Genomic DNA, 16,615 nt, shown 5'->3' on the forward strand with positions numbered 1-16,615 from the left:
CCTGGATCCTTTAACGGCTTCAATTAATTTTTTTCGCCCTAGGTTAAAAAAAAAAATTGCATCTGTTGGATCAGGTCCAAGGCAGCATCTTCAGGGAGTATAGTTTCCCCTTTTAGTGTGTTCCAATGTCCATGCTTGGTTTTGTAATTAGTGGGGTTTTGTAACTAGTGGGAGATGAGGTTTTTCTCTTCTATCGAGTATTGCAGGTTGGGCCATCCTTTGGTCCAGTCATTCTCCAGTTTGTTCGGGGCCTCAGTTACCAGAATGGGGGTGGAATGTTGCATGGCAACTGTCCTAGAAGCTTGATCCGCCATTTTGTTTCCCCAGGCTATTGGGGAGTTACCCTTTTGGTGCCCTGGGCAGTGGATGATGTTCACTTTCTTGGGTAGGAAGAGTGCTTTTAGCAGTTCAATTATCGCTTCTTTACTTTTTATTTATTTTCCCTCTGAGGTTAAGAGCCCTCTTTTTTGGCATACAGGCCCATGCACGTGAGCCTTGGTAAAAGCATATTGGCTATCAGTGTAGATATTGACCTTTCTGTCCTTCCGTAGGCTGAGGGCTTGGGTTAAAGTGATCAGTTCTGCCTTCTGGGCAGATGTGCCGGATGGCAAGACTTCAGCCCATATTATCTGTTCTCCGTCCACTACCGCTGCTCCTGTCCTCCTTTGCCCATACATCAAGAAGCTGCTCCCATCTGTGAACCATGTTACCTCTGCATCTGGCAGGGGTTAGTCAGTTAAGTCCTTTCTCCATCTGTGGTCAGCCACCAAGGTCTGTTGGCAGTCATGAAGCAGAGCATTCATGTCTGGACCAGGAAGCAAGGAAGCTGGGTTGAGTCCTGCAGGTGGGCTGAAGGTAATGCAATTGGTATTCAAGAGCAGGGCTTGATATGGGTCATTCGGGTGTTAGTGAGCCAGCGGTCTGGGGGCTGTCTGATGATACTTTCTAATGCATGAATGGCTATAATAGTCAGTTTTCTGCCCCAGAGTCAGTTTGTCAGCATCCCTTAACAACATGGCAGTGGTGGCCACTATCCTCAAGCATGTAGGCCATCCGGCAGCTACTGAATCCAGTTTCTTTGACAAATAGGCTATGGGCCATTTCTATGGGCCCAGCTTTTGAGTCAGTACTCCCTTAGCAATCCCCTTGTGTTCATCCACAAATAGCTGAAAGGCTTTGCTAACATCCGGGAGCCCTAAGGCGGGTGCTGACAAAAGGGCCGCCTTGATATCGTTAAAGGCTTGTTGTTCTTGCTCACCCCAGTGGAAAGGTTGTCCTTCACCCATGCGGGGGGGGGGGGGGTAGAGTGGGGCCGTGATTTCAGCAAAGCCTGGGATCCAAAGCCGACAAAACCAAGCTGTGCTTAGGAATTCTCTCATCTGCTAGGGGCTTCTGCGTGTGGGGAAGGCCAGATGGTCCATTTCCTGGCCTCAGACAACCATCGTTGGCCCCATTTCAGACGGTACCCCAGGTAGCTTACCTTCTTTTGGCAAATTTGGGCCCTTTTAGCAGATGCCTGATAGCTCAGTTGTTCTGGTTCTTGCAACAGCTGCCAAGTCCGTTAGGTACATAGTTGCTCAGTTTCAGCGGCAATGAGGAGGTTGTCCACATACTACAAGAGAGTTACCTGGGGATTTTGGGCTCAAAATCCCACCAAATTGTGGTATAGGGCTTCATCAAAGATGGTTGGTGAGTTTTTGAATCCTTGGGGCAGCCGTGTCCAGGTCATTTGCCCTGTTATGCCCTCTGCAGGATCCTTTCATTCGAAGGCAAATATGTCCTGCTTGGCTTGTGCTAGGGGGAGGCAGAAGAAGGAGTCCTTTAAGTCAAGGATGGTGTACCAAGTCCTGGTTGAAGGTAGAGAACTCAACAAGGTGTAAGGTTTAGGTAATGTTGGGTGTAGGTCTGTTACTCGCCTGTTTTCTTCCCTCAAGTCTTGGACTGGTCGATAATCTTGGGTTCCGGGCTTCTTGACTGGCAATAAGGGAATGTTCCAGGCAGACTGGCAAGGTCTAATAATTCCTCTTTGGAGGAGGTGTTTAATATGAGGTTTGATGCCGGCATGGGCTTCTTTGGACATGGGATATTGTCTTATTGCCACTGGGGTGGCTTGGGCCTTCAGTTCAATAATTATTGGAGGTTGGTGAATGGCCTTTCCTATTTCTGCCATCTCTGCCCATGCTAAGGGAAAGGCATGTAGCCACTTGTCCATTCCTGGTTGCATCTGGCTCCTGGATTTATATGGGTGGTACTCATCGTCCGATTTTAGAGTTAGAAAATGAATAGGTTCCCCATCAGGGCCCCTGATTTGTGGTCCCTCAGGGAGAAAGTGGATTTGGGCCCTCATTTTGGATAGTAGGTCTCGGCGCCCAGTAAGTGGTAGGGGCAATCTGGGATGATCATGAAAGAGTGGGATACCTGTCCTGTCCCTAGATCCACAGATCTTTGGGTAGTCCATGAGTATATTTTAATACCAGTAGCCTCTTGTACCCAGGACCTTTGATTTGATAGAGGCCCGTCTTTATGGAGTAGCACCAAGTGTTGGGCCCCAGTGTCTACTAAAAATTTAGTAGGTTGCCCCTCCATTTTCAGAGTTATCCTGGGCTCAGGGAGGGGCTCCAAGCCCTGACTTCCCTAGTCTTCATCTTCCTGGAGGGTTAACACATTAGGGCAAGCCCCCTGACCTCCCCAGTGGTGGTGGTTTCTGTTGGAGCAATCACGAGCCCAGTGACCCATCTCTTTGCAAGTATGCACTTTGGTTCTTTTTTAGCAGGGCTCTTTCTTTGGTCTCCATCCCCCCTTGGGTTTCTTTTACTACAGTGGCCAGGATCTGTTGGAGGTTTCTATCTTGTCTCTTTTCTCTCTCCATGTCTGTCTTTTCTTGTTCCCTTTCTTTTCTTTCCTCTTTTTCTTCCTCAGTTTCTCTCTGGTCAAACACCCGTTCTGCTACTTGCACTAATTCCCTCAGTGCCTTATCCTGCAGTCTATCCATCTTTTGTAACTTTGTACGAATATCCCTACTGGACTATTCTATGAAGACCATAGCTCCATTTGGCCGATAATCTTCCTTTTCAGGATCATATGGAGTGTATTGTCTAAAGGCCTCCATGAGTTGTTCCAAGAATGTGGAGGGGGACTCATGGGACCTTGTCTAATTTCCCTTACCTTGGCCAAATCGGTGGGCTTCCTGGCAACCCCTTTGAGACCCACCAACAGAGCCTGGCGATAGACTTTGATGTACCTCCTACCTTCAGCCGTATTGAAGTCCCATTCAGGCCTTTTGAGGGGGAATGCATCTTCAATAGTAGCGGGGTTCTGGGTTGGGGCTCCGTTGTCTCCTGGTATATTTTTTTCAGGCTTCCTCAGTGGTGAAAAGCACCTGTAACAATTGCTGACAATCGTCCCAAGTGGCTGGTGAGTGAAAAGGATTGACTCCAGGAGATTTGTTAGTCCCAGAGGGTTAACAGAAAAAGGAGGGTGTTGGGCCTTCCAATTGTATAAATCAGAGGTAGCTAAAGGCCAGTACTGCATTTCGAGATTTCTCTGACTGTTTGGTTGGGGGTAGGAACAATGCCTCGCAGGGGAAGTGGGGAAGTGCATGGGTAGTGTCTGGTGAGGCACCTCGCTGGCTAAGGTTGGTCATGGCAGGGCCCGCCCTAGATTCCTCAGGTAGCGTGGGGGGGTGGTATTGGGGAGGTGTGGGGACCGATGGCTCGAGAGCTTCAGCCTCTCCTGGGGAAGGTGCACGGGCGGGTGCAATCCGGGCTGGTAAAGGTGGTGCTGGAGGATAAGGCGGTCGGGGTTCCAGGAGAAGCAGATGGGTGGTTCGGGAGTCTTGGTAAATCTTAGCTAATTTTCGTGACATGTGTACCCCAAGGAAGCTTATGCGTCTACTAAGCGGCGATATGGAAAAAACCAACAAAAATCCTAGTGGGGAAAGCTGACTTGCGGAGCTTTGGGGAAGATTTCAAACAGGAATTAACTGCAAGACGTTGCAAACGGTGCCTTTTCGGAAGGCTTCTTCCAGGCCCGCCTGCGCGGCTTCGGGTCTTCAAATCGAGGGACGCGCGGTCCTCACCAATCAGAGGCTTCTGCCCGCCCCTTCCCTGGACCTAGCCCAATCCGGGGACGGCTTCGAGGCCACACGCTAAACTTCCTGCAAAGGGGAGGGAACCTCGCGGGCTTTCGCGCAAGCGCATGCGCACTTGTCACACGGCGGAGCCGCCCCTTCAGCAGACGTTTTCTCGGCGCCTGTAGCTCGCGGAGCCTTGGTTTGCGGCTTGGTGAGGAGGGTCGTCGGTGCGGTGGGCTTGAGGGACAGGGCAAGCCACGGGCCAGCGCTGCGCCTCCTGGGTGGCAGCGGTGACGGCCCGGCGTAGTGGCGGCCACGGGCTGGAGGCTAGGTTGCTCCGTGACTTTAGACGCCCGCCCGCGTGTGGCCCGGAGGGCCTGGCCGTGGGTCCGGTCCGGCCAGTGACTGCCTATTTCTGAGGGACGGACACATGGCCTCTGAGCTTTGCGGTGTTTTCTTCTTGCACAGTGCTCTGGCGACTTTTTACTGTATTGCGATGGGCGGTCCAGTCCTTTTGACTGACCCTGACCAAGGAAGTAACGTTTTTTTTTTTTTGTTCGCTCTGCGGGGAGGGCTCTTATGTCAACTGGTGGCTAAGTTTCATGTACACTTATTCCTAACAGCTATTGCAAAATAAAATAATTGTTACTATCCCCCTCCTTTTGCTTTGCTCTTGATTTCAGACTTTGTGTAGTTAAACATGAGGACCCTTTGGACAAAGTCGGGTGGAGGATAGCTGTATATATGACAATACTTCGATTTGCAGTTACCATTTTGAGGTCATGCTTCTGTTGTTTTCATTTCTCCCAAACCAACTCTTTCTTCAAACTTCTACTTTGTGGGCAGAGCTCACGGTAAGTTTTATTAAAAATAATACAAAATGTTTACCTATTTTTGACATGCGTCACAGTGTGCCAATAGTTAAATGATGATTGCTGGCAACTTTGATGGTGTTGTGGATTCCACAGTGTGTACTTTTAAAATGTGTATAACTATATGCGTAGACCTGTAATGGCTACAGGAAGTACTCTTTTATGTACCCACAAGTGTCATTCGTTAAGTACAAGTAAACCAAAATGTGAAATTTGAAGCCAATATACCCTTTTAAGAAAATAGCAAGAGAAATCGCAAAGGTGGCTACTAGTTTAAAATACAATAGAAGAATAGATAACATTGTATTATCTTCACATTACATGGTGGATAATGGATGGGAAATTATGGCCTTTTCCCATCTAGGAAATCTTTAGGAATGTGCTGTCTGCATGGGGTTTTCTTTTGCTTTGAAAATTTATTGTCATTACATTCTTTATTTTGTGAGCATGCATATGTCAGAGGTTAACCACGTAAAGTTGCTTCTCTCTTTCCATCATATGGATCCTAGAGAGCCAACTCAGTTTGTCAGGCTTCTGTTTTTGTTTTTTTTTTTTAAATACATGATCTTCCTCTGTAACTCTCCTGACAGGGTACTGGCTGTGTAGCCTAGGCTGGTCTGAAACATGAGGCAGTCCTGTCTCATCCTCCTAGATTATAGGCATACAAGGCTCGACTTAGGCAGGATAGTTGGAACACTTGTCAGTGGCTTAAAATGAATGTATTGGCAACATGCATTGGGAATAAGTAGTGGGTCTCAGCTCTAGACATGTGAAATTAGAAACATTAGAAGTTGATAACTGACATATCAGGAGAAATTAGAATGGTCAGAGGTATCTGTGTGCCACAGCTCATTTGTAGCTATCTGAGGACAGCTTATGGGAATTGATTCTCTTTTTCCAACACATGCAATTAAACTTAGGTCATTGGGCTTGACAGCGTGCATCCTACCCATTGGGCCATCTCACCTGTTCTAAATACCACAATCCTAAACTTACTGTAAAAATCATTAGTTTTATACCATCTTTGTTTTCCTTACTAGTTAAGTTTGTGGTACTTAATATTCCTTCCATGGTGTGTCTTAGGTTTTTTTATTGCTATGAAGAGATACCATGATCACAGCAACTCTTTTATAAAAGAAAACATTTAATTGGGGCTGCTTATAGTTCAGAGGTTTAGTCCATTATCACCTTTATGGGAAGCATGGCATCATGCAGGCAGGGTGCTAGAGAAGGGACTGAGAGTTTTGTATCTTGATCTGCAGGCAGGAGCAGGAAACTGCCACACTAGACGAAGCTTGAGGATATGAGTATAAATGGAACTTTTATTTGCCTGTTTTAGTTGTCTCGGAGGCTTATCTCCCCCTTCTGCTAACCTAGGCCTACCCCTGGAAGCTTCTAGCTTCCATACAATCTAACGTAGGCCTAGAGTATTTTCTACCTCTGAGACTTATTGCTGAATAAGCTCACCCTTTCTTGTTCTGAGTTCTGGGCTGGCTGGTTCAATTCAGCTGTTCTCCTCTCAAACTCCTCTCACAGCTGACTTACTCAATCTGGCCTCTCTTTCTCGGTCCCTGAATTGCTCTGCTTGGCCTCAAACTAAATCCAACAATCTTTTCTAATCTTCTGGCTCTTTCTCATTCTCTGGCTCATTCTGTCTTCACCTGTGTTCTCTCTCTGCACCCTGTTTTCCTATTACTGTCCCAGTAAAAACTGCTCTTTCTCTCTCATTGCCCCTTAAGTAGCATCTCTTTCCTCTCTTCCTGAGAGTTGAGTATATCCTATCCTGTCAGCTCTTTCTCTGATTTGTCACTATTTTTCCCTCTCAGTTAGACATCACTTTCAAACATGGATGTTTCTTTTCTACAAACTAATTTTACATTTATTGTTTGGAATTAAAGGCATGTACCACCATGCCTGGACCTAAGCTTTTCTTTACCTGAAACTTGCTCCATATCAGGCTGGCCTTGAAACTCAGATCTGCTTGTCTCTGTCTCCTGGATTAAATAAAGGTGTGTTTGTATTCCAGCTGGATCACACAGACTTAGAAGGTCTTTAGATGTGATCTCTTGCCGTAACAGCCATGTTCTGAATTAATATTTGTCTACATATGAGAACTCAAAGTGCCCCCAAAGTTGGCACTTCCTTTCAACAAGGCCACACCTTTTAACAGTGCCCCTTCCTTAAGGGCCAAGCATTCAGACACATAAATCCAACTTGTATTTCTGTACTGTGTTGGTTATAAGAAGGTAAGGTTAGTGTTTGTTGTGTATGGTGTTCTGAATCTGACTTTAGCTCGGGGTGTTTGTTAGTAGCTATTCTTTCTTATTGATGGCACAGAAGTCTAGTTGTTTTTGTTTTTGTTTTTTTAAGAGACCTTGTTCTTTTTACTCATTGGAAAATGTTATGGCGGTAGACTTATTTTAAAATGTTTTTGTTGCAGTGAGATGGGAGATTTTCGAGGTATAGCAGAAGAGTCATTTCCGAGCTTAGCCAGTTCACTACTTGGTAATAGTGAGGTTTTGGAAAATGTCACTCTTTCATCAGATTTTGGCTTGCCCATTGCTGTTTCTACACTTGCCCGAAATAGACCCAGCATTGACAACAGGTAAGACTTACTTGAAGAAATATTATTTTTTTTTCAGGTTTACAAACCCTATAATACTGAGCAGGGTATGGGATGTGTTAGGACTTGGGTTTCAGCTCCCTATGTTTCTCACTGGGTAACTGTCATTCTTTTATTCTCTTAGCTTATGGTTTTATATGCTTGCCTGTTTCATGTTCAAGAATATCTCTGAAAAGACATCTATGAATTGCACTTTCTAGCTGGAGAAAGAAGACTGGTGAACTGAACTGTTTCTCCGTGTTGACCTGTAACTGGCTTGGGGTCATTGCATCTTTTTGTGTGACAGTTTCCTTTTTTACTTCATTTCAGCCAGCTTCATACTTTACTAAGTTTGTGTGGCTGCTTTTCCTTGCAAGCTAAGTTTGTTTGTTTTTTGAGACAGGGTTCCTCTGTGTGTAGCCTTGGTGGTCCTAGAACTCACTGTAGACCAAGCTGGCCTCAAACTTACAGAGTATTTTTTTTTTTTTAAGATAGGGTTTTTCTGTGTATAGCCTTGGCTGTCCTAGAACTCAGAGATGCGCCTGCCTCTGCCTCCTGAATGTTGTCTTTAAAAGTGTATATCACTACTACCACCTCCGGCCTTTAAATTTAATGAATGCGTGTCTGATTTTTTTTTTTTTCATCTTTTTGTTTTTAATTTATTTAACTTTATGTGCATTGGTGTTTTGACTGCATGTATGTCTGTGTGAGATTGTCAGATCTTAGAGTTATAGACAGTTGTGAGCTGCCATGTGGGTGCTGGGATTTCAATGAGGGTCCTCTGGAAGAGCAGTCAGTGCCTTTAACTGCTGAGCCATCTCTCCAGCAGCCCCCTGATTTTGTTTTTCTTTTTTTGTAGTACTGTGGCTTGAATCCAGGACCTTGTGCATGCTAGGTGAACACTTTACCACTAATCTACATCCCTAGCCCTGTGTGCTTCTGAAGTAACTTAGCTTGTATTCAAATAATTTTTAATTTCTCAGATAAAGTTTTTATTCTTAGGAACCAAACTAGCGTTGATTTTATTTTTAAATTTTTCTTGTAGTTTTATATCTGAGTATGTGTTTGGCTTAGTACATTTTATTTATATCAGTCCGTATGTGATGTGTGTGGTTTTTACAGATGACTTCGTGTATGGTTTGTGCAATGTGTAAATTCTGATTGTGCTCAAATATATGACCATCTGCTTTCAGTCTAACCATCTGATGAAAGGTAGCATTTTAACCTTTGGGATAAAGGGTTGTGGTAACTCTCTAAAAGATTATTGTGAACACTGGGGCTCCTGTGTGATTAGTTTTATTATTTTGTAGCCCTGTGACATTAGTTAATTTTGAGACAGGTTTCATGTAGATCTGAGTAGCCTCAAACTCCCGTAGCTCAGGATGACATTGAAGTTCTGGTGTTCCCATTTCCACGTAGATTTGTAAGCTTCTACTACTATACCCAGAATATGTATGTAGTGTTGGGATCAAACCTGGGGTTTTGTGCATACCAGGCAAGCGCTCTGTCAAAAATCGTTATCTTTAGCTCAACGAGCTGAGTTTTAATTGTGAATATTTTAAATCCTGATAATTTTGTATAGGTGCTCTGATGTCCAGGCTTCCTACTTAACTGAAAGGAGGTTTTCAGTTCATTCTGAATCATCTTCCAGTTGCCAGAGTGACAACACTGAACCAGGAGAAAGATTACAGCTCAGCTTTCAGGGTGATGAGTAAGTTCTTGCCTTCATTTTTACTCTGGTAAAGCTAGCCTTGGACTTGGGGAAAATGTACAACTTTGTCTTTGATTATTACCTTTTTTTTTTTTTTTTTTTTTTTGAGATAAAGTTTCTCTGTGTAGTCTTGGCTGTCCTGACTCGATTTGTAGACCAGGCTGGCCTTGAACTCACAGAGATCTACCTACCTCTGCCTCGAGTGCTGGGTTTACAGGTGTGCACCATGGTGCCCACTGATTATGACCTCTTAGTATCTGTAAGCAAGACCTTCCTCTACATCTTTTTGATTACGTTTTTAGCCTTTAATTTTTTTTTTTTTTTTTTTTGACTATAAATGAAACAGTGATAGGAAAAAAATATAGGCAGTTAATTTGGAAGACAATCAGCGTCTATGAAATAATTTTTGTGGTACTTGGGAACTTTCCCTGGGTGTCTTTCTGCATCTTCCTGCTTGCTGAGCTGCTGTTAAGTCAGAAGGAAAGTTGCTGTTAACAAAAATCATTTTCGTCTGCATACAAAATTATAGAAGCAAATAGAAAGCTAGTGTGAGAACAGAGGTGAGAGTTTAGAAATAAACTTGTGAAGCCTTTATTTCCCAGGCATGGTGGTATACTATAATCCCAGTACTTGGGAGATAGAAGCAGAAATATCAAAAGTCTAGGCCATCCAGGTCTACATGCAGATTCTAGGGCAACCAAGAACCCAGTGAGAGTCTCTGTCATAACAAAAACAAAACAACCACAAAATCTTTATTAATCAATGATTTTGTTGTTTTGGCAAACATACCATGCTAATATCTGTAAATATAATCATTTTTAGAAAGCTGGGCTTAGCTAGGCAGTTATGGTGCATGTGTTTAATCCTAGCATTTGGGTGGCAGAGGCAAGCATATCTGAGTTTTACTCTGAGTTCCAGAACAGCTGGGGCTACACAGAGAAATCCTTTCTTGAAAGAAACAATAAAAGAAAAGTGGAAAAAAAAAAGTTGAGGTTTTTTTCCCCCTCTAAGTATATAATACTTATGTGGTAAAGAAAAAAAAAGTTTTTTATATGAGAAAGTAGCAGTGAGATATTCTTTTTGTGTCTGGTGGGTAGACTGTGTGCCACAGGTACCAAGCCTGATTATCTAGTCCCCAGAATGTTTATACTAAGTGTTTATTCACTGTGTATATCTGTTTTCCATTTTGAAAGATGAAATACACAACTAATTAATAGATGTTTATAGATTTATCTAAGGTAACTAACGTTTAATCATAATTCTACTTCCTCAAAAAGTTCTGCCTCAAGGAAAAAGAATAACATAGAGAGTCCACATGTGTTACATGCTCTCTTGAAACCAAATGCAGAAGAGAATCAAGCTAATACTACAGAATCCATTCAGGGTCAGAATCTTTTGGATGGAGTTTCCACTCTGGAACAGGTACCAGGTACGAAGTGTCAGAAATTGTTTCATATAATTTCCCTGCCCTTTTTTTTTTTTTTTTTGTATCTGTCTTATGTTTCTGTCCCATGGTAAACACATTGCTTTGGTTTGGCATGGCCTTTGGTAGAGGCCTCTTGATGGATCTCCTTTGCTCTGGAAACTATGCTGTTTATAGGTCTATAGCATGCTTATATTTAGAACAGAGCTCATTGCCAGTACTCTGTCACTTCCTCCTACCAGCCTAACCTTATTTTTATGTTAATATAATAGATGAACTAGAAATTCTAAAATATTGTTTCTAAGATAATAAAGTTTATACTTTTGAAATACTCGAAGGTGACTCATTTTAAAAATTTATTTTAAAGTAAATATATAAAGTAGGAAAAGCTACAGAATATGAGTTGTCAAAAAATTACAGGCTGCTGCTTTTGTGGCATTCTAAATTCTTGCTCTTTTGTCTTTCTCCTCCTGCCTCTTGTGTTTTTTGAAGACAGTTTTGCTATGTACTTCTGGTTGGCTTTGTACGCTGCTGTGTAGCCCAAGCTGGCCATTAACTTGGAGCAGTACTCCTGCCTCAGTTTCCTGAGTGCTAGGATTGCAGATGTATGTCCCATACCTGTGTTTCTTCTCTTTCCCCAACTTGTTCTTTTTCTTTTTCTTTTCTTTTTCTTTTCTTTTTTTTTTTTTTTTTTGTGAAATAATTCAAAACTGGAAATTGAAAACTATATCCTGCTGAGCGGTGGTGGTGCATGCCTTTAATTCCATCATCTGTGAGGCAGAGGCAGGCAGGGCTCTATGAATTTGAGGTCATCCTTATCTACAGAGTAAGTTCCAGGACAGCAAAGGCTACACAGAGAGACCTTATCTGGAAAGGACAGCCAGGGCTACACATAAAAATCCTGTCTCAAAAAAACAAAAATAAAATAAAACAAAACAAAAAATTAAAATGTTTTCTGTATACATAATTACAAACTATATATAGAGAAGGGACTAGTATTCAGAATATATAAAGAAGTTTAACATTAAAATACAAATGTGCAAAGGTTTTGAGTAGACATTTCTCTGTAAAAATCTTACACATGGCCAATAAACACAGACCCAAAATGGCTATATCACAGAGATAAAAACTGGGGTCTAAGACAGATGGGTCACTGGTTAGGAGCACTTATTACTCTTCCAGGGGACCTGGATTTGATTTCTTATAATAAGTTCAAGAATGGCTGCACAAACCACTCAGACACCACTGATCTCAGTCAGGTATGGATAGTTTATTGAATATACATCCGACGACTGATCATCATCAGGGACACAGTTTACTTGGGAGTCAAACTGTGATGCCAACCCATAACCAAGCAGAAATAATCACTTCTATTCCAGGTACTTTGTCTAGCTATATAAAGCATTTCAGCTGACCTTTAAGCTCATTAGCTGGGATATAGGACAGGGGAACTTGGAGACATTCCCATTTTCTCTCTAGGGGGTTTTTGGGGACTACTCAGTTCCCTACTGTTCCTTCGAGAAAGGAGCATAGTAGGGTATTGTGCTTTAACTCAAATAAAACATACATTTATCATCTTGTTAGTACTGTATTCTAAGCATCAAGTATGGAATTGAAACAGTGAGTATTGAGTTATACACTAGGGAAGACAAAATGGCTGTTCTTATGTTAGGCATTAAGGCCTGGACATGTCTGGACATGTCTCAATGTTGGTGAGCCCCAACAGATTTTTCTTATTTACATGCCAACTCAAAACCATCAGTAATTCCAGCTTAAAGAAATCGAACACCTATTATGATATCAGAGGGCATCAACATACTCATATAAATACTCATACACATAGAATCAAAAAATAAAAATAAAACAACAACAACAAAACAAGTGTTGTTGAAGATTTGCAGAAATAGAAACTCAAACTTTGATGGAAAATGGTGGTTGGGTGTGGTGGCACACACTTTTAGTCCCAGCTTGAAGAGTCAGAGGGAGGGGAATCTCTATGAGTTTGAGGCCAGATGAGTTTATATAGTGAGTTCCAGAACATCCAGGACTACATAGTGAGGTCCAGTTTCAAAAAACAAAAGAAACCAAATAACAACAACAACAAAAGGAAATGGTGTAGCTGCTTTGGAAACCAGTTTGACAGTATTTCAAAACATTAAAATAGACTTAGTACATATATTAATCAGATAGTGACATTCTTTGAAAACCTTAGGTGGAGAAGGGATTTATTGTAGCTTGTGGTTTCAGGGACCTCGGTTCATGCTCGGCTGGTTACATTGCTATGGGCCTGGGGAGAAGCTGACTGTGATACTGGAAGTATATGGTGGAGCTAGACAGATCTTTGACTCCTGCTGGTCAGGGAGTAGATACAGTTCTAACTCATGGTGCTTGGGGGTCAAACTTGGTCTCACACATACTCAGCAAGCACTGGCTATTTAGCTGTACTCTAGTACTCTTTTTACTTATTTATGGCAACTCTCCCTGACATTGTAAAATTTTAGGTGTTATTTTGCCTCTATGTATTTTAGACATCTGTCTTAGACTACATCTGTAGGAAATCTTTATGTATGATCATAGTTCTATTACCAGTTGGCAAACTTAAATCTTACCTTATGCTTGAATTGAGGTCTAAACATCATTTGTTTTGTCCTGTATGTTCAGGTTTGTTGAAGTAAGGGAGGCCTATCTCTCTCTCTCTCTTTTTTTTTAAGTTTTGGTTTTTTGAGACAGGGTTTCTCTGTGTAGCCTTGGCTGTCCTGGACTCTCTTTGTAGACCAGGCTGGCCTCCAATTCACAGCAATCTGCTTGCCTCTGCCTCCCAAGTGCTGGGATTACAGGCTTGCACCACCTTGCCCAGCCAAGGGAGGCCTATCTCTTATAGCTTATTTCTGTTTTTGGGACTTGTCTGTTTTCATTATATGGATTTCCTTTTTCTCCCCTTTACTAAATCTCTTATTACAAAAGCGTTAGCTTTACAATCTCTATTAGATAATATTCATATTTTATGATGTGTATAATTTTATGATATTCTAATAGTTTTAAAATTTTTGCTGACCACTGATGGATTCTGTTATTATCATCTGAACGTTCATCTATTCTGTTTCAAGATAAAAAATGTTTAGTTCATTTATTTGTTGTTTTTGAGTATGATTGGGTCAAAATTAATTTGTCTCCAGTTTTTGTTTTTGTTTCTTAAATAGACTCAGCTCTTGATTTCCACTTAAAATCATGGATGAATAATCAAGAACACAAGGTAATTTTTTATATATTATCAATTTCTCGAGTACTATAAGGGAGTAAAAGTTCGTATTTCACACACACACGAAGCTTGTACATAACAGAAATTCTGTAGTAAAAATGGAAATTTAGCAGTGTTTGGTAGTATCTATCCTAGCACTTGGAAGACTGGGGTGTTGCAGGTTATTTGATCGCATGTGAACCTCAAAATTGTGAACTGTAAAAACTTGTATGGTTTAGTTGAGCCCTATCACACACCTTTAATCCCAAACCTTTCTCTTCATTGTAAACAGGTGATTCTGGTTTGGCCCAGTCAGCCCTAGGTCTTTAATGCAAGAGTTTTCTGTACACAGGATTTAATAAAGTTAACCCTAGGTCAAGAGGCAGAGCAAGAAATCACCTGACAGGGATTAAAAATTAAGAGGGACTTTGAATTGAAGGGTATTTAAGATCACATAGAGAAGTAGAAAAAGCTTTTGGCTTAAGCTCTGGCTTTAGCTTAGACTTCAGCTCCTCAGCTCCCCGGGTTTTTGGGCTGTAACCCTAGCAAGGTTTTGGCCTGGCAAGACTTTGGCCTTGCGTTTTTTTGACCTTTTCCTCCTGGGCTGTCAGTTGAGCTAGTGAGCCTTTTGGTTTTTTCCATCTAGACCTGAGCTAAGAAGGAAGGCCAGTTGGATGCTTTTTCTGCCTCTCTGAGCTAGTAGGTTTTCACCCCAGCATCTGCCTCCTGACTATTGGTGAAATAGAATGGTTGGTATTTTCATTTTTGTTTATAACAACACTGGTGTTGGAGGATTGTCATGAGTTTGAGGCTAGCTTGGGCTGTATGGGAAGTCTGTGTGTCTTAGTTTCTTTTTCTCTTAGTGTGATAAAATGCCCTTTGAAAACAAGGGAGAGACGGTTTATTTTAGTTCACAGTTCCACGTTACAGTCCATTATAATTGGGAATTTACAGTAGCAGGAACCTGAGCAGGAGTGAGCCGGTTACATCAAATCCATAACCAGGAACAATGAATGCATTCATGCCCAGACTCAGATTGCTTTCTCTACTCTTTGTTTTCTGCCCTGTTTTTTTTTTTTTTTTTTTGAGACAGGGTATCTCTGTAGTCTTGTGTACCCTTGAACTCATTTTGTAGACCAGGTTGTTCTTGTATTCCCAGAAATCTGTCTGCCTCGGCCTGCTGCTTTCTCGAGAGTGCTGGGATTAAAGGCATGCATGAGCATACCTGGTCTCTTTTTTTCTATTAGACAGTTTTGGATTCCCTGGTTAGGGAACGGCATCACATACAGCAGGTGGATCTTTTCACCTTAATGTAATCAAGGTAATTATAGCAGATAAGCCCAGAGGCCTAACTCCTAGGTGATTCTAGCTTCTGTCAAGTTGAAACACTAATCATCACTTTCTGTCTCAAAAACAAAGGTGGGGGATGTTTACCTTTAGTAATAAGGAGATTCAAATATTGTTCCATCTGGATGTGGTCATGCATGCCTTTGATCCTAGCACTTGGGAGGTAGAGGCAGGCAGACTTCTGAGTTCAGCACTAGCTTGTTCTGTATATCGAGTTTTAAGCCAGCCACATAATGAGACCCTATCTCAAAAAAATAATAAAAGTTGTTCTGGTACCAGTTTGTGCCTTAGATATTTATTGGACTAGCTGAGTTCTATCCTGTGTAAATGTGAAATCACGTGGACATGCAATGATTTTGATCTTGAAATTAGGCATATTTTACAATCATCTCTTAGGCTGGTTATTTTAATATATATTCAATATTAATGTGAAATAAATGCCATAAGGAAGTGCTAAATTTTCATTCTGGGTCATGACTATAGTAAATTTCTCATGCCCTTTAGTTTTTGCTGGTCCTAATGGTAGGAAAGATTGCTTGGATCAGGGTTACTTACTCCAGCTTTCTTTAGTGTATTCATTTCCTGTAGCAAGCCTTGTATTTCCCAAATTCAGTTGTGTAGTGTATTAAATATGTTACTAGGTGTGTAAGCTGGGGAGGCAGTTTAATAGGTTACATTTTAAGGTGGGTCAGTGCAGGGATGCAGGGTAGGCAAAAGGGAAGTTACTAGTTCATGTAAAGCAAAGATTTTTCATTGACTAACCCATATTTTTTCATTTATTAACTGCATTGTAGATTAAAAACTTCATCTTTTGGTGTAGCCTTGTACTATTTGTTTCCTTTCAGATTGTCATGCCTGATGGTGGGAAGCATCTTGAAGACAAGACTCCAAATGGTGATTTCAGCCATATCAGCCTTTTAGAAAACGAGAAACTTTTAACACTGACACACTTGGAAGATTCCTCTGGTACTACGGAATGACTGTTTTTTTTTTTCTTGCCTTTCCCTGCCATTTCACTTTTTGTCTATATTGCAGTAGTTAGTATACTTTTGATTATTTTCCTCCTTGTCTTTTCCTTCTGCCTTTAACAAGACTGTTGACTTTTGTTTTTGGTTTGGTTTTGGTTTTTTGAGACAGGGTTTGTCAGTGTAGCCCTGGCTGTCCTGGAACTTGCTTTGTAGACCATGCTGGCCTTGAACTCACAGAGATCCACTTGCTTCTGCCTTCCAAGTGGTTGAGATCAAGGATATATACCACAACAACAGGGTTTTCTGTTGAGTGGTCTGAGTGGCAGGGTTTATTTTTATTATTATTATTATTATTATTATTATTATTATTATTATTATTATT

The 16,615-nt window shown here is 41.6% G+C and overlaps 1 protein-coding gene across 2 annotated transcripts in view; it reads left to right on the forward strand.

Moving 5' to 3' along the window:
• The first annotated feature begins 4,220 nt into the window (after positions 1–4,220).
• Cep192 (centrosomal protein 192) overlaps positions 4,221–16,615 on the forward strand; it is a 93,589-nt gene continuing 81,194 nt past the window's right edge. For both annotated transcript variants that reach the window (XM_055622517.1, XM_055622518.1), the window contains exons 1-7: positions 4,221–4,283; positions 4,756–4,926; positions 7,385–7,549; positions 9,129–9,257; positions 10,535–10,686; positions 13,881–13,933; positions 16,111–16,231. In XM_055622517.1, coding sequence (XP_055478492.1) covers positions 4,817–4,926; positions 7,385–7,549; positions 9,129–9,257; positions 10,535–10,686; positions 13,881–13,933; positions 16,111–16,231 — 730 coding nt within the window. In that variant the 5' untranslated portion in view covers positions 4,221–4,283; positions 4,756–4,816. The remainder of the gene's footprint in view (positions 4,284–4,755; positions 4,927–7,384; positions 7,550–9,128; positions 9,258–10,534; positions 10,687–13,880; positions 13,934–16,110; positions 16,232–16,615) is intronic.

Source organism: Psammomys obesus, unplaced genomic scaffold, assembly GCF_907164565.1.
Source record: "Psammomys obesus unplaced genomic scaffold, mPsaObe1.curated_primary_1811, whole genome shotgun sequence".
Taxonomy (NCBI): Eukaryota; Metazoa; Chordata; class Mammalia; order Rodentia; family Muridae; genus Psammomys; species Psammomys obesus.